The 22,636-nt window shown below is 37.3% G+C and overlaps 1 protein-coding gene across 9 annotated transcripts in view; it reads left to right on the plus strand.

Annotated features, from left to right (window-relative positions):
- Window positions 1–7,481: 7,481 nt before the first annotated feature.
- LOC113068393 (rap1 GTPase-activating protein 1-like) overlaps window positions 7,482–22,636 on the plus strand; it is a 72,751-nt gene continuing 57,596 nt past the window's right edge. For 4 of the 9 annotated variants that reach the window (XM_026241157.1, XM_026241160.1, XM_026241158.1 and 1 more), the window contains exons 1-2: window positions 7,482–7,623; window positions 15,526–15,561. In XM_026241157.1, the coding sequence (XP_026096942.1) occupies window positions 7,580–7,623; window positions 15,526–15,561 (80 nt within the window). In that variant the 5' untranslated portion in view covers window positions 7,482–7,579. The remainder of the gene's footprint in view (window positions 7,624–15,525; window positions 15,562–22,636) is intronic. The other 5 variants (XM_026241159.1, XM_026241162.1, XM_026241163.1 and 2 more) reach the window with 2 other exon arrangements.

Genomic DNA, 22,636 nt, shown 5'->3' on the forward strand with positions numbered 1-22,636 from the left:
CACACAGAAGAAAAAGCAGCGAGACTGTTCACGTTTTTTATTTTATTGTTTGCTTCGCGATGAGAGGAATAAGACATAATTCACCCCAAACAGATGCTAACGCATAGTTTACTGTGGAGGTGTGTGCGGAACAACCAATCAAACCTGACTATATTAGTTGACCAATCAGAACACAGTATGCTATCGAAAGGTGGGGTTTAAGGAAACTGAATCTTTTGAACAGCCTCGCGCGAACCGTTTGGGGATCTCTGAGAATTGAGGTAATTTAAATGACAATGTAAGTGCCTTATAAACAGTGATAGGAAACTTAGAATTTTCATCTAACTGGCTCTTTAAATCAAAGTAGGCGGTGTATACTGTTCACAGCAGCAGAGCACAAATTACAGCACATCAGTTTAATGTTGAAAGAGAGAGAGGTAAGATGGAATTTAGAAATCATTAACATTAATTAAACGTTTTACAATAGAAATGTTAAATTAACTGAGAGCTATATCCAGTGATGCAAACTACTCAACCTTTTTCTCAAATATGGCCTTTTGAGAGAGAGAGAGATAAAAGTTGTGTGTGTGAATTCCCTGTGTCTGCTCGTCTCTCTCTGCAAACAGTGAATCTGTCAGTTTAGTTACTTCAAAAACAGCGACTTTATCCCCTTGTTGCTGTGAAATATAATGTAGTGATTCAGTATCAAAGCTATGTTATTAATGAAAGTTGTGGGGCAGCTTTGACAACAAATCGCTGTGCTCCTAGATTTGTCTGTGTTTGCACAGCATGTTCACCAATCTCTGTGTGCAAGTGATGTGTGTTTGTGTCAATGAAAGCAGCACATTATCATAGAACGCTACTGTTTTGTCACCAGAAAACAGTATCGCAAACCATTTTACTTGTATTATTTGATGTTTTACTTGGTGGACAAGATGTTAAAAAGAGATGAAAAGACTTTGATGTTCTTTTGTAATATTGTGCACCAATAAACCATTCACAGTAAGAGGAATAATTAGCTTTTATTGGCATTTGATTCCCTGATAATATAATTGATCCAAATTTTGTGAAGTTTCCATAAGAGACAAATATGTGTCCTTTAAATTCATAAGATGAATAGGAAGTATGAGTGTGTGCTTTCATCTTCATGAAGTTATCAGAATACAATAGAAGAACAGTACTCCAAGCCTTCAGAGCTCTGAGAAAAATGTTGTCATTTTATTTTGGAAAACTTCCCAGCCAGAAAAGCAACAGTAGGTGAGGAGAAAGCTGGGTAAACTGGAAGGCCTTCGGAGAGTGACGGCCTAACTGAAAATCGGATAGCTTCTACATAATGCCCTGCCCTCTTGCTGAGCTGAAGAGCCTGCTTTTACTGAATGATTCATTAAGATGACACTTACACAGGAGCCAAAACCTACTGACAGGCTTCACTGATGGACAGTCCAGCGATGTGTCTTCCCTGCATATTCACTTTCTTTGGCTTTTAATACTTGGCTGTGTCCTGACTTAGACTCTCCTGAACCCCACATAATTATTTCCTGAAGACCGATCTGTGTTTGACCTCAGAGTACTGCAAGAGCGATTCGAAAGCATGCAGAGCAGTTTGCTTTCTATAGCTCTCGTACAAAAATGCCCTTTATGAGTTTTTGTCTCATATAGCTCTATCATACGGTAGAGTAAAGCAATATAACACGAGTGCTGTTTTTGTCCCAAATAGCATGAGTGCAAATTTGATATTGATTTAAAGCTAAAGCAGAACTGTGCGTCTCTGAGCAACACACACCCTGCATCCAAAATCACCCCCAAACACTTTAATAGAGCACTATTTGAAGGGACAGGCATTTTTAGTGGTGTTAAAAACCTTAGTGGACATTATCGAGTGCACTCATTCACTCCTACAATGCAATGCAAAACCGAGTGTATAGCTAATGAATGCTCAAGACTAGAGAATAACCATAATTGGATGAAAACCATAATCATACTTGGATTGCTCTAAAAAACAACAACAACAGCAACAACAAAAAAAAAACAGTGGCCCATTCAACTTACATATGCACTTTATTTAAAGACTTTCAAAACCAGACCGAATTTACTGTAAACAATGACTTAAAATCATTTATTCATTTGTAATATTATTGTAATTTTTCACTAAAAGTTGCATTTATTTTCCACATGCTCTCAGAACTGAATGTTCTTCTGTTAAAATCCACATACTCTGTGATCATGCACAAACAGCATAGCACTTAGCAGTCACTGCAGTTTGAGTCTGTGAGTCAGAGACTACAATTTAGTGCACATGCATTCTCACGCATCACTTTTCCTTGTAGTTTTTTAATGGTCTGCCAGTAGGTGCCAGTGTTGCCCTGAACAGACTGTACTGACACTTCTTCAAATGTGTGTACAAATGTAAATGTATTGATAAAGGAGTTGTACATCTGTGTGAAAGAGAAGGACTGAGTTGTCATCCTCCAAAGAGAGAGAGAGGTGAACTCTGGTTGTGCTTTAGCCTTTGGGTGTAGGTCTGTTCTAGCTGGCATATGAGTATCAATGCACCAATCATCCATTACTACTATGGTAGAGCTTCTCTTCAAAATACTGAAATTGATGGGCATTGGAGATGTGATGAATTCTGAATCTGTTTTAGAGAATGCCTTTTCTTAGCATTCTAACAATACAAATGACAGAAATTGTGTAACGTGTCTGTAATGTCTGTGTACTTTATATAGGAGAGGATCATCAAGGTGCATTTTGGCAAAATTCAGATGAGCCTTAATGTTCTTCTTGGTTGACAGTGGTTTTTGCTTCACCTCTCTTTCATGGATGCCATTTTTGGTGAGTGTCTTTTGACTAGTGGAGACATGAACAGTGACCTCTACTGATGCAAGAGAGGCCTCCAGTTCCTTCAATGTTTTCCTTTGGTCTACTGTGAATTCTTGGATGATTTGTCGCTGTGGATTCTTGGAAGAATTTTGGAAGGTCAGCCACTTCTGGGAGGGTTTGTTGAGCTTTATCCATTTGGAGATAATGGCTCTCACTGTGGTTTTTTGAAACCCAGGAGCCTTTGAAATACTGTAGCTTTGTAACCCTTCCCAAACTGGTGTATTTCAGTAACCTTCCTCATCATTTCTGGAATTGGCACAGTTTGTTAGTATGTAAGATTTGTTTAATAAGTTATATTTAAATGTTGATTTAATTGAAAAGGGTTGGCAGTAACCAGACCAGGTGAACCTGATTATGAATGCAGTTTCAGAGGCTGTGTCCAAAAGCTGCTAAAAAAGTTTCTAGGTAAGCTTATGGTGTGCTTGAACAACCGTTTCTTTCTCAGTGTGTCTGCAGTAGTACACAGAGCTCAAGTGAAGGGGCGCAGTGTGCAGGAGGCCATGTCTGCTTCCCTTGCTGGGACGTGGGGTCATGTGGCCACTTCTAAACATCTAGTACATCTACGGCCTCTTTAAACATCACAAGCCCATGACTGCCTGTGAAAAGTATTTCTGTTGAATTTTTTCCATCTGAAACAAGCTCCAGACACCAATCAAATGGAGTTTTATGAGTAAAGTTTTACAGAAAGTCGTCTTGTTTTAGCACGGCTGACGTGCAGTGTGAAAGTCAGAGAAAAATATTTTTTTAAACAATTACCTTTAATACCTGCCCCCATTGAATCATCTCTTCTCCATTTGAAATATAGTCTTAGCCTCGGTCGAACCTCTTTCATATGCTGTGGCCCTAAGAAAGGTGTTTATAATGAGACAAAGTAAATGTTATGGTGTAATTAAAACTCCCGTCTGAAGGGAAGCAAGCTGAACCTTTTCATGCCGCAGGGTCAACAGCTCATAAACAACTGCACCACTGTCTACACTTTTTCATTTGAGCTGAAAGCAGATCTTTGACGGAGCTGTACTTTTCAGAGCCTCTTTGTTATTACAGGAGATTTCAGACTACACCCTATGAGTTTTCACCTCCTTTCACATTTTGGTCTTGTAAGTTCAAACCTTATATTAATGCCTTGGTCTCACTGTTGAAAATCCCATTTGCTCAGGTGCTGTAAAGGACATGAGGGTTTATTGGCTTTTAAATGGGACCTGCCACGTTCATTTGTTTGAGATGTGACTGATATGGCCTCTGTTTGCCCCTCAAACAATAAGCATTCTCTGTGGAGCATCTGGGTCTGTCTCAAGCCTTGAAATGATGAACAGCGGTGATCCAAAGAAAAACATAAGAGCTGCGTAAACAGTATTGTCGTTTGATCAATGTCTACCTGGCAGTTTATTCCCTAAGAGCAAAAGTCTTTCGGTTGAGAGCAGCCATCTGAGTCAATGAGGACAGCCTGTCCACTCTGCAGATGGATTGACAATATATCATGGCACATGTCAGGGCTTTCATTTAAAGGAAACTTTCTTCAGGTGGATAAATCCATCTCATTTGGTTGGCCAGTCAGTCACCAAGTTAACTTTGAATTGAGGACTTTGCCCTGTTTCACACTGTATGTACAGTATTAGCAGCACATAAGCAGCTGCAAGTATATGTACAGGTTCAGGTCATATAATTAGAATATAATCAAAAAGTTGATTTATTTCACTAATTCCATTCAAAAAGTGAAACTTGTATATTATATTCTAGGAAAAATCTAAATATTATAAACTAGGGAAAATCCCAAATTCAGTATCTCAGAAAATTTGAATATTACTTAAGACCAATACAAAGACAGGGTTTTTAGAAATCTTGGCCAACTGAAAATTATGCACATGAAAAGTATAAGCATGTACAGCACTCAATACTTAGTTGGGCTCCTTTTGTCTGAATTACTGCAGCAATGCGGCGTGGCATGGAGTCGATCAGTCTGTGGCACTGCTCAGGTGTTATGAGAGCCCAGGTTGCTCTGATAGTGGCCTTCAGCTCTTCTGCATTCTTGGGTCTAGCATATCGCATCTTCCTGTTCACAATACCCCACAGATTTTCTATGGTGTTAAGGTCAGGCAAGTTTGCTGGCCAATAAAGAACAGGGATACCAAAGTCCTTAAACCAGGTACTGGTATCTTTGGCACTGTGTGCAGGTGCCAAGTCATGTTGGAAAATGAAATCTGCATCTCCATAAAGTTGGTCAGCAGCAGAAAGCATGAAGTGCTCTAAAACTTCCTGTTATACGGCTGCGTTGACCTTGGACCTCAGAAAACACATTTGACCAACACCAGTAGATGACATGGCACCCCAAACCATCACTGACTGTGGAAACTTTACACTGGACCTCAAGCAACGTGGATTGTGTGCCTCTCCTCTCTTCCTCCAGACTCTGGGACCCTGATTTCCAAAGGAAATGCAAATTTTACTTTCATCACAGCTGAAACCCATGTCCTGCATACGTCTGTGTGTAGTGATTCTTGAAGCACTGACTCCAGCTGCAGTCCACTCTTTGTGAATCTCCCCCACATTTTTGAATGGGTTTTGTTTCACAATCATATCCAGGGTGCAGTTATCCATAATGCTTGTAAACTTTTTTCTACCACATCTTTTCCTTCCCTTCACCTCTCTATTAATGTGCTTGGACACAGAGCTCTGTGAACAGCCAGGCTCTTTTGCAATTACCTTTTGTGTCTTGCCGTCCTTGTGCAAGGTGTCAATGGTCATCTTTTGGACAACTGTCAATTCAGTAGTCTTCCTCATGATTGAGTAGCCTACAAAACTAGACTGAACCTTTTCACAATATTCAAATTTTCTAAGATACTGAATTTGGGATTTTCCTTAGTTGTCAGTTATAATCATCAAAATTAAAACAAACATTTGAAATATATCAGTCTGTGTGTAATGAATAAATATAATATACAAGTTTCACTTTTTGAATGGAATTAGTGAAATACTTTTTGATGATATTCTAATTATATGACCAGCACCTGTATATGTGTGTGATATAAACATGTATAATATTATATATATTTATATATATATATATATATAAAGAATAATTAAAAATGTCATTGAAAATACTATGTAATATATAAACATTTAGAATGGTATAGAATAGTATAAATATAATTCTATAATATATACTAAAATATAATGATTAAATGTTTAAAAACATTAAGAATATATAAATATGAGCTGTTTACATGTGCAGTGTGAAACAGGCCCTTTACTGGATGTCTTTTGTGTTCTTTTAATTTCAGAAGTCATCCACTCCTGATTAAGTACAAAACCATGTACCAGCTAGAGTACAATAAGACTCTAAACTGTTTAAAACCAGATAAGTCATGATGAGCAACTCAGTAATCAGAGAGACATTACTGCCAGACTCAGACTTTACTGTGCCACAAGACCTTTCGTGCAAAGTCTCTTAATGACTGACTTATAGATAGATACACTTCTCCTTTGACTCTGTCCAAAGCTCATTTATTAAAAATGCTCACAACAGAGGAAGTAGGTATGTGTAGTTAGGTAAATAGTTAAGTGGCTTTGAAAAAGAATACAAGTCTGTGTCAACAGTTGGCACTACGCTTTTGTTTGTGCAGCTGTTACTACGATCCCTGGTGTTTTTTCTCCACTAGCATCACCAATAATTTTAGGGATGCATGGATACATGATATATTGGTACATATTAACTATCATTTGATATTAGATATTTATTTTATTTATTGTAACAGCCTTTCAGAGATGACTATGTTTGATATATGTTTCCCCCGTTTATTTTATTTTTTCACGTCTCCATATATTCAAAAAATAATATATATTAAAATTGCTTATTGATAGACTGATAAATAGCCAGTTTAAATTGTTTACTCAATTCATGTTTAAAAATTAAAATGTAGTTCCAAGTAATGGTAAAATAATGGCTTTTCATATTGACAGATGAATAGAATGTGAACGTGAATAGACCGTGGGGGTCAGCTAAGGATGGCCCTGTATATATTTGTTAATATATAAAATGTGTGTGTGTATGAAAATAAAATGTATATTTTGTATACATACATACATAAAAAAATACACACACACACATATATATATATATATATATATATATATATATATATATATATATGTACAAATTTTGAAGAATCAAACATTTAAATGTTGTATATGGTGTATACATGGTCCATGAAACCAGTAGTTAAAACTTGCTATTGCAATGCAATGTTGCTGTTATGGGCTGGATAGGTGAAAAATAAAATATATATTTTATTTTTTTTTTATTTTTCTTATTTTATTGCAGTGTCTATCTAGTGATTGTTCTGCGGACCTCTACCTGAAATCTCATTCAGATTTAATGAGTGTATTTCAAAGGACATTATGAAGACATTAGGTACTGCTCTATTTCTGCCTGTTTACAGTAGCGCTGATATGAATGAGAAGTGGGGAGCGGTTACCGGGGCGACTGAAAGTGGACAGAGCCAGCGTCTCAGTCCCTTATTTGCCAAGGAGGCATGAGAGAGAGGGAGCCAGGGAAGTGGAAAGGAAGGACAGCGGGCTGCATGTGTACAGTTACACACACACACACACACACACACATATATTCGCAAACACATACCCAGTCAGTCCAGGGAGACAGCGGCAGTGCTGGTGTCTCTGTAGAGTTCTGTCTCTCTGTTTTTCACAGCTGTATGCATTAGCCAAGATGCCGCAGAGAAAGAGGAGTTTCACTTTTGGAGCATACGGCGGGTAAGAGCAAACGCTGTTTACCAAAACATTTTACATTCACTTTTCTTACTCTGTGCTGTTAGGAGTGATTATAAATGATCTGTTGGGATATCAGCAACTGTGGTTACGGTCTTAGTAGAGATATATGATATCAGAATGTCTGAATGCTAATGCATTGTAAAAGCGGAGTCTTATCGCTACAAGCAGACTTGATTTCATCACTGGTATGTATTTGAATGACGGGACTGCTCTCTCAGAGTGCAGTGCATTACGGCGGCTCTGGTGAGCTGTTCTCCTGCTAGTAAACCCTGTTATTAAAGGCCATTATTGCGGAGAGGGTAATTGAGTTTGGATTGAATTAGACACTGCATTGATTTAAGTGAACACACATCCAGGCAGAAACCTTGTGTCTGAGAAGCAGCAAGGGAGGTTAATGTTATCACGGGCTGTTTACCCTATCAATCCGGCCTTGAGGATTCGATTAAGCCCGCTTTAAGTGATCTGTTGATTCAGTAGGGAGGAATTCAAACCCGAGAATTTGTTTGTCTGAATACCCACAGACTCCAGTGAGATTCCTCTGTTAAGGGATCCTGTCTGCTCAACAGGTGCAAGGCTGCCATATTTCAGTTCTGTGTTGTCAAGGACAAGTGTTATCTGTGTCTGCATGGCTGATCTGATCACAGGAGTGCTGAAGAAGACACATTTAACTTGTCCCACCAGAACTGTCCTTAAATAGATGTATTACCAGTAGGGTTGGGTACCGAAACCCGGTGCCATATGGCAGACTTCTTTGCCTCATTTTGGTGCCTCATACAGAAATATTTGCCCTGGTTCTCCGAAATGTACACAAGAAACATGGTATCTCTTTGAGTTGTTTATGTATTTGCCCTTGATGACATTATGCTCCTAACCTACACTACAACGACAGTCCTGAACAATGATCAAGGGTGTAATTCATAGTGGCTTTAGTTTCTGACCAAGATATTAAAGCCACATCTATCTCCATCCCAAAAAAACAAATATTTAGCCTCTGTAAGAATGAAATCTCATTATCCAGGTTCAGAATACGGATCTGCATGTAGACGGTCCCCTCAGGTGACCTCAGAATGAAATGTCATTTTATAAAATGAAGCCTGGTGAAGTTAGCACATCTCTCTGGCCTCATGAGTCAAAAGAAAAGAAACAGCAGGCCTAGGCTTTGCCCAGATCATGAAATGCTTTTCCTTTTTGTCTTTCTTTCTTTCCTTTAGTTTGGCACCTGGGTTGAGTCATAGGACTTGACTCCAGACCTGTCAAAATGACTCTGAGTGGTCCCTGTTCAGAAACAACCATGTGGAAAAGCTACTTGTTTTGCAAGCAGTGGTGCCGATCATTGTTTTTTGGAGGTCAGCAGATTTTTTATGCCCAGTTTCAATGTTCCAGTGGGGCAAAGAATGGGACAAGGAGCAAACCGAGAGGCGAAAAAAAATGGTGTAAAAAAACATTTTCACTCAGAAATTGCTAGTCAATTTCACAAATTGTTACAAAGAAATGGCAAGTAACACATTGAATAAAAAGTGAAACTTTGAAGTAGATAGTATTTTAAACATACTCCAATAATCTTTATTTTACCTCGAAAAATCTTTTTTACAGTCTTGGTATGAAAGTTTGACTTGAGGACAGGAAATTCTTCTTCATTTTCCTTTGATTCTACCATGTTGGTTTTAGTTAATGACAGATTTAGTTAAATGACAAAGATTAAAGGTGCCTGTCAGCATTAGTTTTTCTAATCCTGTTTGTTTACTGATTGGCATTTTAAAGAGTCAGCTGAACCGTTTTCATTAGGTTTTTGCTTTGCATTACAAAGACCATGTGTGCACCTCTCAAGGATCTGTGATCACTCATCCGCCTCTCTCAGGAAAGGTTACCAACCCCTCTCTCCTTCATCCGATCTTCATCTGAATTTACAGTCACGTTCACATTCAGTGGCTGTATTGTAGACGTGACTGAAGATCGCTGGATTCATTTTAGTTTTATTTGAGGAGACAAAGACTGTTGATTAGTCCTGAAGGACAGCTATTAGACACTTCCTGTACTCACATAGAAGGCTGTAATGCCACATAACTCGTTTTCAAGGGGGTGGGGGGTATGGGTGATTTCCTTAGAATTGCACCCAATAATAGTTTTTTTTATTTTTATAAATCTGTTGTTTATTTAGGAAGGATGCATTAAATTGATTGCAAGTGACAGCAAATACATTTATAATATTATCTGAAGGATAAAACAAGACTGCTGAAAATTCAGCTTTTGACGTCACAGAAATAATAATTTTTTTATAATACATTAAAATAAAAACATTATTTTAAATTGTAATAATATTTCACAATATTGCTTTTTCTCTTCAAATAAATGCAAACTTGGTGAGCATTAAAGACTTCTTTTAAAACATAAAAAACTGTACCTACCCCAAACTGAACACTAGTTTGAGAGTGTATAACAGTATATAACTTTAATATCTCCTGTTGGTCGGTTATCTGCCCCAAAATGAAAATTTTCATTAAAATTACAAATTTGTCATTAATCACTTACACCCATGTCGTTCCAAACCCATAAAAGCTTAGTTCCTCTTCGGAACACAATTTAAGATATTTTGGATGAAAACCGGGGGGCTCGTGACAGTCCCATAGACTGCTAAGTAAATTACACTGTCAAAGTCCAGAAAAGTATGAAAGACGTCATCAGAAAAGTCCATCTGCCATCAGTAGTTCAACCGTAACGTTATGAAGTGACGGGAATATTTTTTGTAAGCGAAGAAAACAAAAATTACAAAATAACGTAAATAGCGCAGTTTGAGTGATATGGAGAGACACAGAAGAGACTGTTGATAAAGGAATTGTTGAATAAAGTAGTTATTTTTGTAACATACATACATATATATATATATATATATATATATATATATATATATATATATATATATATATTGTACAAAAAGTCTTCTCATCACTTCATAACTTTATGTCTTATGGACTATTCTGACAATGCTTTTCATAATTTTCTGGACTTTGACAGTGTTACTTATTTGGCAGTCTATGGAACATTCAAAGGCCTCCCAGTTTTCATCTTAAATATCTTAAATTGTGTTCCGAAGCAGAAACAAAGATTTTACATGTTTGGAACGACATGGGGGTAAGTGATTAATGACAAAATGTTCATTTTGGGGTGGAGTATCCCTTTAATCAGTACTGAGCATAATTTACATTTATTTAGTGAACTTACCCCAGCTCAAATTTCAAAATGCTGTCACACATTCCAGCCCTCTGTGTCACATGACAGGTGCTGCTGCTGTTTTAATGGGTCTCTGCACCTGTGCTGTTGTGTAACAACAAATGTGGACATCACAGCTAGGAGACACACTTCTGCTGAAACCTGAAGAGCTGCGAGACAGTCTGCATGTGTTGAGACACCTGTATGCATTCATCTGGCTGTCACAATGTAGACATCCACTGCACTGTTACTCTTTACTGTATTTCAGTGGCTGCTTTCAGATGTTGAATGTTGCACTGGATATTGTTGCCTGCTTCGCTTCACACTTTGTGGTTTTCATTTGATGTATATCACTTGAACATTATTCATTATTCCACAAGAAGACGGACACTAAAACATGTGCTGTTGATACACATGCTCTTTTTGCTGGGGTATTGTTCCTCTGTGTTCCAGTGTCATTAAAAATTGATGGGTGTTTATATAAGGGTCTTGTTATGGTACACAGTGTATTGGCATAGAGGGCTGTTCTCTTGGTTAACTTCTGTTCCCATGAAAGCAGGTGTAACTCCTTCCTCCTTAAACACTCACATACTAAAACATTATAGTATCTGTCAACAGTGACATACTGTTTCCGCACAAGTCCCTTGCATCATTTCTTAAAACACAACAGTATTCAGAGTATGAAGAGTATGAAAAGAAGAAACATCTTTCTTTCTGATGTGATATATCAGGAATGTCTTATGTTTCCCATATTGAAAGATTATTGGCTGTAAAATATGCTTGCTGTGCTGTATATTCCTTCTAAGTACACAATTTTTCCTTTCATATTTTTTATTTAGAAAGTAATTATTACTAGTATTCAGCAAGGACACATTAAATTGACAGTTTAAATTGGCATTAAGTTGACAAAAGTGACAGTAAAGACATTTATAATGTTACAAATGATTTCTATTTCAAATAAATGCTTTTTTTTTTACTATTCGTCACTAATTCCAGACCAAAAAATGTATCACAGTTTCTATAAAAAATAGACAGTTTTCATCATTGATAAAAGAAATAAAGAAATGTTTCTTGTGCCCTAAATCAGTAAATTACTGTTTTATTTTTTTTGTAATATTTCACAATATTACTGTAATTTTGATCAAATAAATGCAACCTTGGGAGCATAAGAAAGTTCTTTGAAAAAAAAATTTTGAACATTGTTTATAGCACAGAGACATGGAAAACATCTTTATCGGCAATCACAAACTTTTTTTTATTGTTCTTTTGATAATCTGCTGTAATATTGTGTCATTTACTCAGCATGAAAACAATACTAAACCTGCCCACTTTATAAATGTTGTTTGCTCATTTCTCTGTTAATCCATTATATACTGTAGTCACAAAGTACTTGCAATTATAAAGTAATCAATCCAAATAACCTACATAACATTCATTTCTGCATGAAGCACAGTATTCAAGACGAAGGAAGCCGCCTGACGTTTTCAAGATAAAGTTCTGCGTGAACCGTTGATGCACATATTTAATGAATTTATAAGTGCAGATATTTCATTTAGAATATTTGCAAAAGAATTGTGATGTCAAAAGATCATTAATATTTAAAAATATATATATATTTGGCTTAGTGTATGTTTAATGTTTATGTATGTTTATGTTTCTATAATGCATTCCGTTGAGCCGTAATCCTCTGCAGGATATTTTGGCTCAGTCAAAGCTTGGCTTCAGAGTTTTACCACACCCAGACTCAATTTCCCCTTCGTGAGGATTCTGTTACAGAAGAGGAGGTGAACGTGAGTCCAAGGATGAAAAAATATCATGTTTTATGATTCTCCTGTGGGCTGACTCCATGACTGGAGTTCTGATCTTTTGTTGGCAGTGCTGATTTCTGACCATTTGACAATGTCAAAAACATCATAAATATTAGCGCTCGTGAATAGTAAACAATAAAATTTATTGATCTGTCTAGGGATCATTTACATACAGGTTGATAGTTTGAGTGTCTCATGGTCTTTGGGGTGTCTTTGAGTGATGTGTCGTTTATGTTTTTGAGCAACTGAGGCTTTTACTGTTTATTTGTGGATATGATGTGAGGCTAATTAAACTCAAGAGACTGGACGTCCTCACAGTACAGACATCAGAACTGACAGTAATTATGTTTTTTAATCCACACACAGGAATTCTGTCTCTTTCTGTCAAACAGATTGTGTGGATTGGTTGAGGTTTGTGGATTGTTCTTATAAATGGATCAAACTATAAAATTAAAACCTACCAGCACACACATACACACACACACACAAATCAATAATAACAGCTTTTGAGTAAGTTGCTCAAGGTTTAGTTTAGAATACTTGTGTATGCTTGAAAGAACTTACAGTAGTATACACCAAAACTAAACATGTAAAAAATGTTTTTTTTTCTTTGCTGATAATCTCATTTGAGATTAGAAGTGTTTCTGTTTCAAATAGATGCTGTTGTTTTGAACTCTTTGTTTATCAAAGAATGAAAAATTGAATGTCAGTTTCAATAAAAATATTAACCGACACTGTTTTCAGCATAGCTAAGAATAAGAAATGTTTCTTGGGCATCAAATTTGCATATTAGAATGATTTCTGAAGGACCATGTGAAAATGAAGACTGGAGTCATGGCTGCCTTGCAAGAGGAATATATTTTTTTAATTATATAAACAGAAAACAGTTCATTTAAATTGTAATATTTCACAATAGTACTGTTAAACTCTATATAAATAAATGCAGCAAAAACACCAATATTTGAACAGGACTGTTCAATGAAATATCTATTTATGTCATGCAAACATGTTGTATAAGGTCATGAGGGAGAATAAATTATCGTTTAACTCTAGCGAAGTGTGAACTGAAGGCACATACTTTAGGCTTGGTGCCTAAAGGCAACAGAGATTTAAGCCAAGGTCTTCACTGTACTTTAGGTCACCTACACTCAATGGAAAAATTTAGAAAATCTAATGTATTTCAGTTTGGCTGAGGGTTAATTACTGAACCTACAGTGTTCGCTTATGTTCCAGTAATGAAACCGCGAAACAAAGCCTCTGTTTAATAGAGAGATGGATCTTTTATCAGACTTTTAAGTGACTTGGATTAAGGAAGCCACCTTTTGTCTCTCTTTGTAATACACAAACAATACCAGACTGAAAACAAGCCATGAGTCAGAGGGAAGCTGTTGAATGGAATGAAGCTGTGTTGCAGTATATGTGAGACTCTTTCTCCTAAACAAAATACTTTGCTGGTGTTAGGCCGCCTTGAGAACTCATGAGAACTGTGACTACGATCTTGTGACTGGCCTTTATTCATTCTGAATAGTAAATCACAAGTGTAAACAGATACAGATATGTGACACAATATCATTGCTAGCAAAGCTAGGTGTATTGCCTGCAAAACAACAAAAAGGAAACACTGATCTCCTGTTTTGATACCCCACACTGCCTCTGCTTTCTCAGTGCCATCAAACATGTATGGAGTTGCAGTGAGAATATACTATAAATAACAATAGCACTATACTTTTGTAGAAACATCCCTTGATGTTCTTGACTCTGAATGCCACGAAAGGTGTCAGCGTTTAACATCAGCTGTCTTATTGGAAATGAGAGGCTGTCAGGAAAATCAACATCCGTGACCTCGATGGTCCTCTTGTCTATTATGAGGAGGTGAGGCGGGATAGTGAATTCAAAGTCCACTGTACCACGGCTGTCAACAAAACACACACACACACACACACACAGTGATACTTTCAGTCCATTTATATTGTGTTAGTGCTCTAGTATTTAAGAGCAACATCTCTGCATCTATTTCTGTCTCTACCGTAGGTCTGGAATACCATAGATGTTAGCCAGCATTGTATGAAACCTAATAGTATGCAGCCTAATCCATGACAGACAGGTTCCTGGAAAGATGGATGGGCTTAAAGCTGTGTACTCTACCGTCTGTCTGACTTAGATGTGCACTTTGAGTAAAACAACACTGGAAATGTAAGAGCATCTAAACAGCAGCAGGGGAAACACATACAGAACAACTGATGTGTCTGGGAATTTTTTTATTTTTTTTTACAGCTGCAGAGCATATTGCTTATTTTAGTTTACTATTTAAATGTATGTCTCTTGTTATGCAATATAATCTTCTGTGTTTCAGGGATGCAACATTTTATTGACACAATGTGTATTGCCAGATTTTTTATAGTATAAGGAAAAAATTAATTTCAGTCACTGCTAGCTGTTTTTTTGTGTTTTTAGTTGAGATAGATTGCTTTTAAATGTCAACTGAGAACAAATGGTTCTACTTTAGAAACAAATTGCTCAAATAATTTTATACATTTTTATATGTTGTTTTATTCTGTGGGGGAAAGGTCACCCCCTTAGGATGACTGCCATATTGAGTTCACATGATCCCCCCCCACCCCAGTATCACTTCCCCTGTTGCAATAAAATTCATTTTTAAATACTTAATAAATGATAAATGAATATGCCTCCAAATTTCTCTGCATTTGTTACCAAAAAGCTATGTGTTTTCAATGAAGGGATACTGATGTGTTTATTTATATATTTATGATCACAGTTTTGGGCTATATTGTTAAAAAAAATATATAGTTTTGCCTTTTACTAAAAAAAGTTTTTTCTTCTTTTTTTATTTATCTTTTTGTTATTTTAGAGTTGACAAGACATTTTCCAGAGCCAGGAGTTTGTGGTAAGTGCTGTCTTTTTTATGTAACTTAGCCATAGCCTGAAAGAGCCGTTCCAGAAACCACAAGCTTTTATGCTGTTTTGCTCAAGGGTATCAGCCTGGACACAGTTACAGAGGAAAGACAATTTTCTGTCCGCTGCAAGTGACTCGGAAGGAAACCATTCAAAGGCCCTTGGTGTTGTAGCTGCCTTTTCCTTCATTTTCCTTCATTCCATTTACCAGCTTATTGCCATTTTAACTGCTTTTATAAAACCTTCATTGTTGCTGAGATGTGCACCATTCAGAATTTAATTTAGATTAAATTACATTTTAATTTAGTTCCTGAGTTTTAATTAGGTTAAAAAAAAAACCTAAGAGTATACAGAATTGCTATACAAATTCAGGGAATGAATGAAAAAAATAATAATAATATAATTAATTTAAAATTAATTGAAATTCAAAGAGATTCATATAAGTTTTTATATATACATATGTTTTTTTTTCAAGGAAAGATTTAAATATTGGCATAAGCATTAAATAAGCATTGGATTTTAGAAATGGCCTTATGGCTGGGTGGACAGACGGATTAATTGACAGATAGACAGACAGATACAGTATATAGTGAGAAAAACAGATAGTCGGATAGATTCAAATTCCAACTCACGAAATTATAGATTTTTACTGTTTGTTGTAACTCCTAAAATCTTAAATGTCAAGATGTGGGATTGTTTGATTCTGCTCGGGGAGTGTCACAAAGCCATTCAGAGCGAGGACAGACATATTAAATGTTTTTGATTCAGTCAGAGGTTTTGGGATGAGAATGGTCCGGAGCACAGAGGACACACTGCAGTCCTGCTGCCTTGTTGCCACAGCGACGGAAGACAGCTCTGCAGTTTTGGCAGGACGAACTGGCTGAGGCGCACATGCGACACTCTCACGCCCGTCTCTGTGACTGAGAGTGTGTGTGTGCTGGCAGGCCTGTGTAAAGGCCTGCTCTGGATGCTAGACGCAGATGGACAGCAGTCTGAAGGTCAGTCCTAACAAACCCATGGGATAAACCAGATTCCAGGCTCAGACGGCATCCGTCCCTCCACGTGTAACCTCAGGACCCTGCCTGCATCAGTCTCCGCCGCTGTGGCAAACAGCCTGCAGGAAGAGAGACCTACCGCGTCCATCCTTCCACACTGTTTTCTTCTGAAGGCACAGAGCAGTTGAGGACACTTTGAGGATTTCTTCAAGCAGCCTTTAACATCACACTTCAGTGGCTTTGTGATGAGACTTTGATAGCTAGTCCATTGCCGGAATATTTTGGAAACAGGATATAAAATATTATCTATTGTCAAATATACCAAAGTAAGGTAGAGAACTTACAATTATAGATTTTTATTATTATTATTATTATTATAATGGTGTGTATATAGTGGGAATTCATCAGAAATATATGCAAATTTATGTATTATACTTATTTTGAGTCTTTGAAAGAGTCTGAGAGGAAGAAGACACTTAACGGAGGAAGATTCATTAGCTTGTCAGAGTGAGACAGGATCTGACTACTGAGATCCAGAATTAGGCCATAATCCCGTCTGTAGGCCTCTTGTAAGGGACTGCCTGAGACCTTCAGTAAGGAACACAGATCTCAATTAGTCTGACAGATCCACAATGCCTTGCTCTCCCTTCCGAATCAGGAGGCCAAAGAAGTTCTGGTGAGTTTTAATTCGAGAAGGTCTTTCAATGGTCAATCTGAATATGAAAAGAATGTTTAGTGGTTATTACATGTGGATTGTGCTCTTGGATGTGGCCTACATTAGCATGAATGGATTTAGATTGGTTTGCTTAATAAAGGCACCTTGCTTAGCGTCACAAAGCAATCTTTGCACAGATCCAGCAGGAATGTTTTAATATTCTGCAGTGATGCTGCATTAGAGGAATGGTGCTGCTTACTGAGTGTGCATCAAGAAACTTTTATCTGTTGGTAAGGCATCTTTATCTCCCTGTCTCTTTCACTCATGCTTTCTCTATCTCTCACATTCAGACTATTTCTCTTTCTTTGGGACATATGAGCAATCTAGGTCACTGTCATTATGTGCATATAGCAGCATTAGTTTTAGGCCTTGTATTAAAGACTGAATGAAATTGCCTGACTAGCATAGTTTCCATTCCTGTGTTGATGTATTTTTTATTGAAACAGAGTGCGGATGGGACATATTGAAGTGACCCTCTCTTTAAAAAAAATACCCAGTTATGATTAGTTTGCCAGAGCCATGAACCTTGCTACTTTATAGGCCCTGTCCCAAATTGCTCCCTAAACCCTCCCGGTCTTCCTCAGAGTCCACACTTTTATAACGCAAAGCCGCTTTGACTGTCAGGTAGAAGTCTGCTGCTGAGCTCACTTCAGTGCGGCAGAGGCATGTCTAGAACATTTTAAACCGGGGATGGGGGTGGGGTGTGATTTGGGGGTGGGCACTGCATCAAAAGAGGGTGGTGAGCATGATGATAAGAAAAAAAAAACATTGTAGAATCTATGGTACACTATTACTAAGTTCTAACCTGCAAATGTTATTTTAGGGAGCTATTTCTACCTGATCTAACTGAATTTCATTTTATCACTGTAACTTGATGTATAGGTTAATTAGGTTAATATTTTTGGGATTCATAAAATCTAATAAATTAAATGTTCCCATGAAAGATTTTACATATTCGATGAATGAAAGATATATATGTTTATAATGTAAATATAAAACACCAGATGGGCTTATTGGAAGAGCAAATTCATTCTCTGCCAGCAGGATGCGCTTTAAGGGCAGGAGAACTAGCAGTTTTCCTGGAAATGGATGTAATCAAAACAGCATGAACACTACTTTTTCATGAGACAATCGGTTCCCTTCAAAAAAGATACATTAGTATAAAAACACCACATTTCGATTTTGAAACGTACAGTGCTCATGTTTATTCATCAAAGACAAAGCATTTAGTAAAATATATTTGTGGTGGTCAGTGTTGATATTGAGGCAGGCTGCCACAAATAAGTCAATGTATGGGAAACCCTGCTAGAGGCTACAACATACACAAGTCTTTGTTCCCGTGCTGAGTTATACAGTCGAATCCTCTCATTATAACATACAGAGTGTATACATGATGCAAATAATAAATTGATCGCACAGTGTAGAAATTCATTTGTCATAACAGAACCTTGTGAGATTACAATGAACAAAGAAAAAGAAAAAGTTAAAGTCGTGACATTTGCCAAGTATGGCAACCCATACTCAGAATGCTCTGCATTTAACCCATCCAAGTGCACACACACACAGCTGTGAGAAGTGAACACACTGTGAATACACACCTGGAGCAGTGGGCAGCTATATATCCAGCGCCCGGGGAGTAACTGGAGGTTCAGTGCCTTGCACAAGGGCACTTCAGCCATGGGTATAGAAGGTGATAGAGAGTATAATAAGTATAATCCATTCAAAATGTAGAACTTTTGTTATATGGCCACACACTTTGCAAAGTTTTGTGTGAGAAAAAAAGGAAATGCTGCTTGTGAGTGACATTTTTCATTAAGATAACTCTATAGAAACTGCCTGAAATTATACAGAAAAAAGTCTATAGAAGAAAGACTGCCACTGATGCAGTTAGAAATATAATAAAAACAAGTGTATCGCAAGATATGTGGTGGGGGTGCACCTGGGGTGGCCAACCAGATTTCAGTGGGGGCAGGTGCCAACCCTAGCTCCCACGTAGACTCGCCCTTGCAGTGCAGGCTCGGCAAAAGTTCTCATTGAGGGCACATTATGGCCGCAAAGGGGGCGCTCGCACACTTCTGAAAGCTAAAATGGGTATTGTATGTCCGCAAGAGCACAATTTGGGAAAGGATCATTTTAGCTGGCCCGTTGCATGCGGTGTTCATCATTGTAGATGGCATGTGATTGGACAAAAATCTGTGTAGTTCAGGATGAGTCATCATTATTTATTGTCTGTATTCCCGGAAGAGAAATAATGCAGTTATTCTTTAAAGCAATCAATACCTTTACTCAGTAAGAACACTTCCTTGAACTTATTCATAAAGAAAAAACAGCATCTCCGTTTTCACAAAAATATTGAACGGCACATTGACAATAATAAAAATTGTTTCTTGAGCCCTAAATATTTAACACATTAGAATGATTTCTGAAGGATCATGTGACTGGAGTAGTTTTTGCAGAAAATTCAGCTTTGTATCACAGGAAGAAATAACATTTAAAAAACATTAAAACAGGAAAAGGCAAAAAAGTTATAATTTAAATGAAAAAATAGTTTGAAGTAAATTAATTAAAAGCATTGATCTTTTACTCACCTTTATGTTGTATCTGAACTATGGAATAGTAAAGAAGTTTCTGTCCATGCAGTGGTTTTCATTGTATGGACCAAAAAAAATAACAAAAATAAATAAATAAATAAACATTTCTTTTGAAAGTTTCTTTAAAGATCTTCAGTGTGCTGCAGAATAAAGTCATACATAAGGGTGTGTAAATTAATTGTCATTGTATCCCTTTAAGTTACTGATGTATCAAACTACAAACTCCAAACTTTCTCTTTCTCACTCTTGTAAAGCCAGCTGCATGTTTTGCAGTTCTGTACCATATAGTCCTCCTCTTCACGACAGCATCCCTAATACCAGGCCAGTGCTAAATCCGGAAGCACTTAGCACACAGTATGACACTCAGATTACGAGCTGCTGGTCCCACACTATATCTAACCCCATCTCAAGTCAGCTAAACCCATTCAAGGTCCAGAGAGACTCACCTCTCTTCCTGTAGTGGAAATAATACACACTCTATATTAGTGATGCATAGATCACGGTTATATCCGCGGGCGCTGTGGATAATCCGCAGGTTGGGTAATAAATAAATACATTCTGATTAATTGCAGGTGGGTTTAGGGTGGATGAGATCGATCATTAATGATGCAAATATCTTTTTTATCAGGCAGCCAGACAGGCTCAACATATTTAAGTTGTGTGTGTTGTATGTGTGTGTGTCTGTGTGTGTGTGTGTGAGCGCGCGTTCACCTGTTCAGGAAGTAACAGTGACAGAAACCATCCATTCATCATATCATCATGCAAAACTAAGAATTGGAATAATTGTAATGTGACAGTTGGGTGCTGGTTGGGGCGGAAATCTAAATCAGAGTGGTGGATGGTGGGTGTATAATTTGTTTGGAGCAGTGGATTCGGGTGACGCTTGAGCTGATCCACGCATCTCTACTCTATATAATTTTCCCATTAACTCAGTGGACTTTAGCTACTGTACATGCTTTCATTAATCGCAGAATGACCTGTGGCTATGAGAAGGCTGCTGACATTCTGAGATGTTTGAAAGCAATCAAGTGTCTTTCCTGTTGCCCTTTTTTACTTCTCTAACATCAAAGAGACATCCCTGGCTTTGATAAAGTATCACTGAAAAAAGTGCAGAAATATGTCATGTCAATACCGAGTTACAACGGTTCATTTTACTCTTCTTTCATCACAAAGTGCAGGTGTCACAGTGAAGTTAGACATGGTTTCCTCAGACTTTCTGCTTTTAAGACAAAGTCGATCATTTCATCTGGAAGTTCTGCCAAGTTCTGTCTACAAGACAGAGATATACAGAGGCTGGTTTAAAATAATACAGTGAACCCTTAAGGGCACTCTTGTCCCAATGCTTTCTTGTCCCAGACAGACTGTTGCAAAACAGGTTGTGTTTGTCGACACTGATAGAGTCATGTCCACCAGAGCAAATAGCCGTACAAAACCATACATAGACATGGGCAGATTGTTTTTACCATAGGCTGTTGTTTATTTAGCCGTTTTGGCAAATATAGTACGTTCAAGTAATCCAATACAAGTTTGTTTCATCAGCATCACTGAATTTAATTAGGTTCATTTAAATCTGAAATCTGATATACGTTTTCTAAAATATATATATATAATAGGGGTGTAACGGTTCACAAAATTCACGGTTCGGTTCGATACGATACACTGATGTCACGGTTCGGTTCGGTACGTTTTAGATACAGCAAAATGTAAAAACATCTCAACTTTTCAGAATGCCGCAAGCGCACCACGGGTCATGTGACAAGAACTAACCAATCAGCTTCATCCTTTCGTAACAACGTTGAAAGCTCAGCCAAGATGAAGAAACAGCTGATCATAGTTGTATATGGATTGCAGTTTTGAAATAAATTTAGTAGCAGAGCTAGCCTACTGCAAGTGATTTTTAGATCTGCAAATCCATTTCAGTGTTAATTTCGTTGACTAAATATTTTCGTCATTATTTTCGTCACGAATATATTTTTGCGGACGAAAACTAAAAAAAGAAGGCACTGATGGAGACTAAAACTATGACTAAATTGATTGACATTATCGTCAACGAATAAAGGACGAGACGAAAATAGACTGTGACGAAAATCAAATCAGCAGACGGGAGAGATGCGAGGAATGAACAAAAGAACCGGCAAAACGGAACAGGCGAGACTGCGTGAGAGAAGAGAACCAATATGAGCCTGACTTATTGAGACGTGAAGCGAAGGTTTTCAGTTTTTAAATGAGCTCCCGGGAAGTCGGCATTCGAAGAGGTGATGTCTAAAAGAGCGACAAAATGTCCACAGCTCACTTCACATTTGACGACGAACAAAACAAAACAAAGTGTAAAGCACGCGGAGCGCTCATTCGTGGCAACACGACCAATTTGAAAAGACATTTACAGACGAGCCACCTGGACATTTTCTCAAATGTAATTTCACAACGATGTTCTTTTGTTTATTGAGCTAAGCAAAATTGGAAGACTGCAGTGCGTAGATGTTGTAGCATTAAATATTACGAACTGAAAGTACTGTAAAATAGCCCCTTCTTCAAGTTAGATGAGAGCACAATACTAATACGTAATATTATGATGCATACATTTGATTAATACTAATGTTTAGTATATTTTATAATGTTCTACTTGTTGACAATATCACAAATATTTCTATATTAGTCATGTGAAACGTGAATGTTCACATCCTATCATTATACATACTAATCTAACAATATTAAAGTATTATTTAATAGTATTTAAAACATACAATATTGCTAGACAAATGAATA

This window comes from Carassius auratus, linkage group LG44F (assembly GCF_003368295.1).
Source record: "Carassius auratus strain Wakin linkage group LG44F, ASM336829v1, whole genome shotgun sequence".
NCBI classification, from domain to species: Eukaryota; Metazoa; Chordata; class Actinopteri; order Cypriniformes; family Cyprinidae; genus Carassius; species Carassius auratus.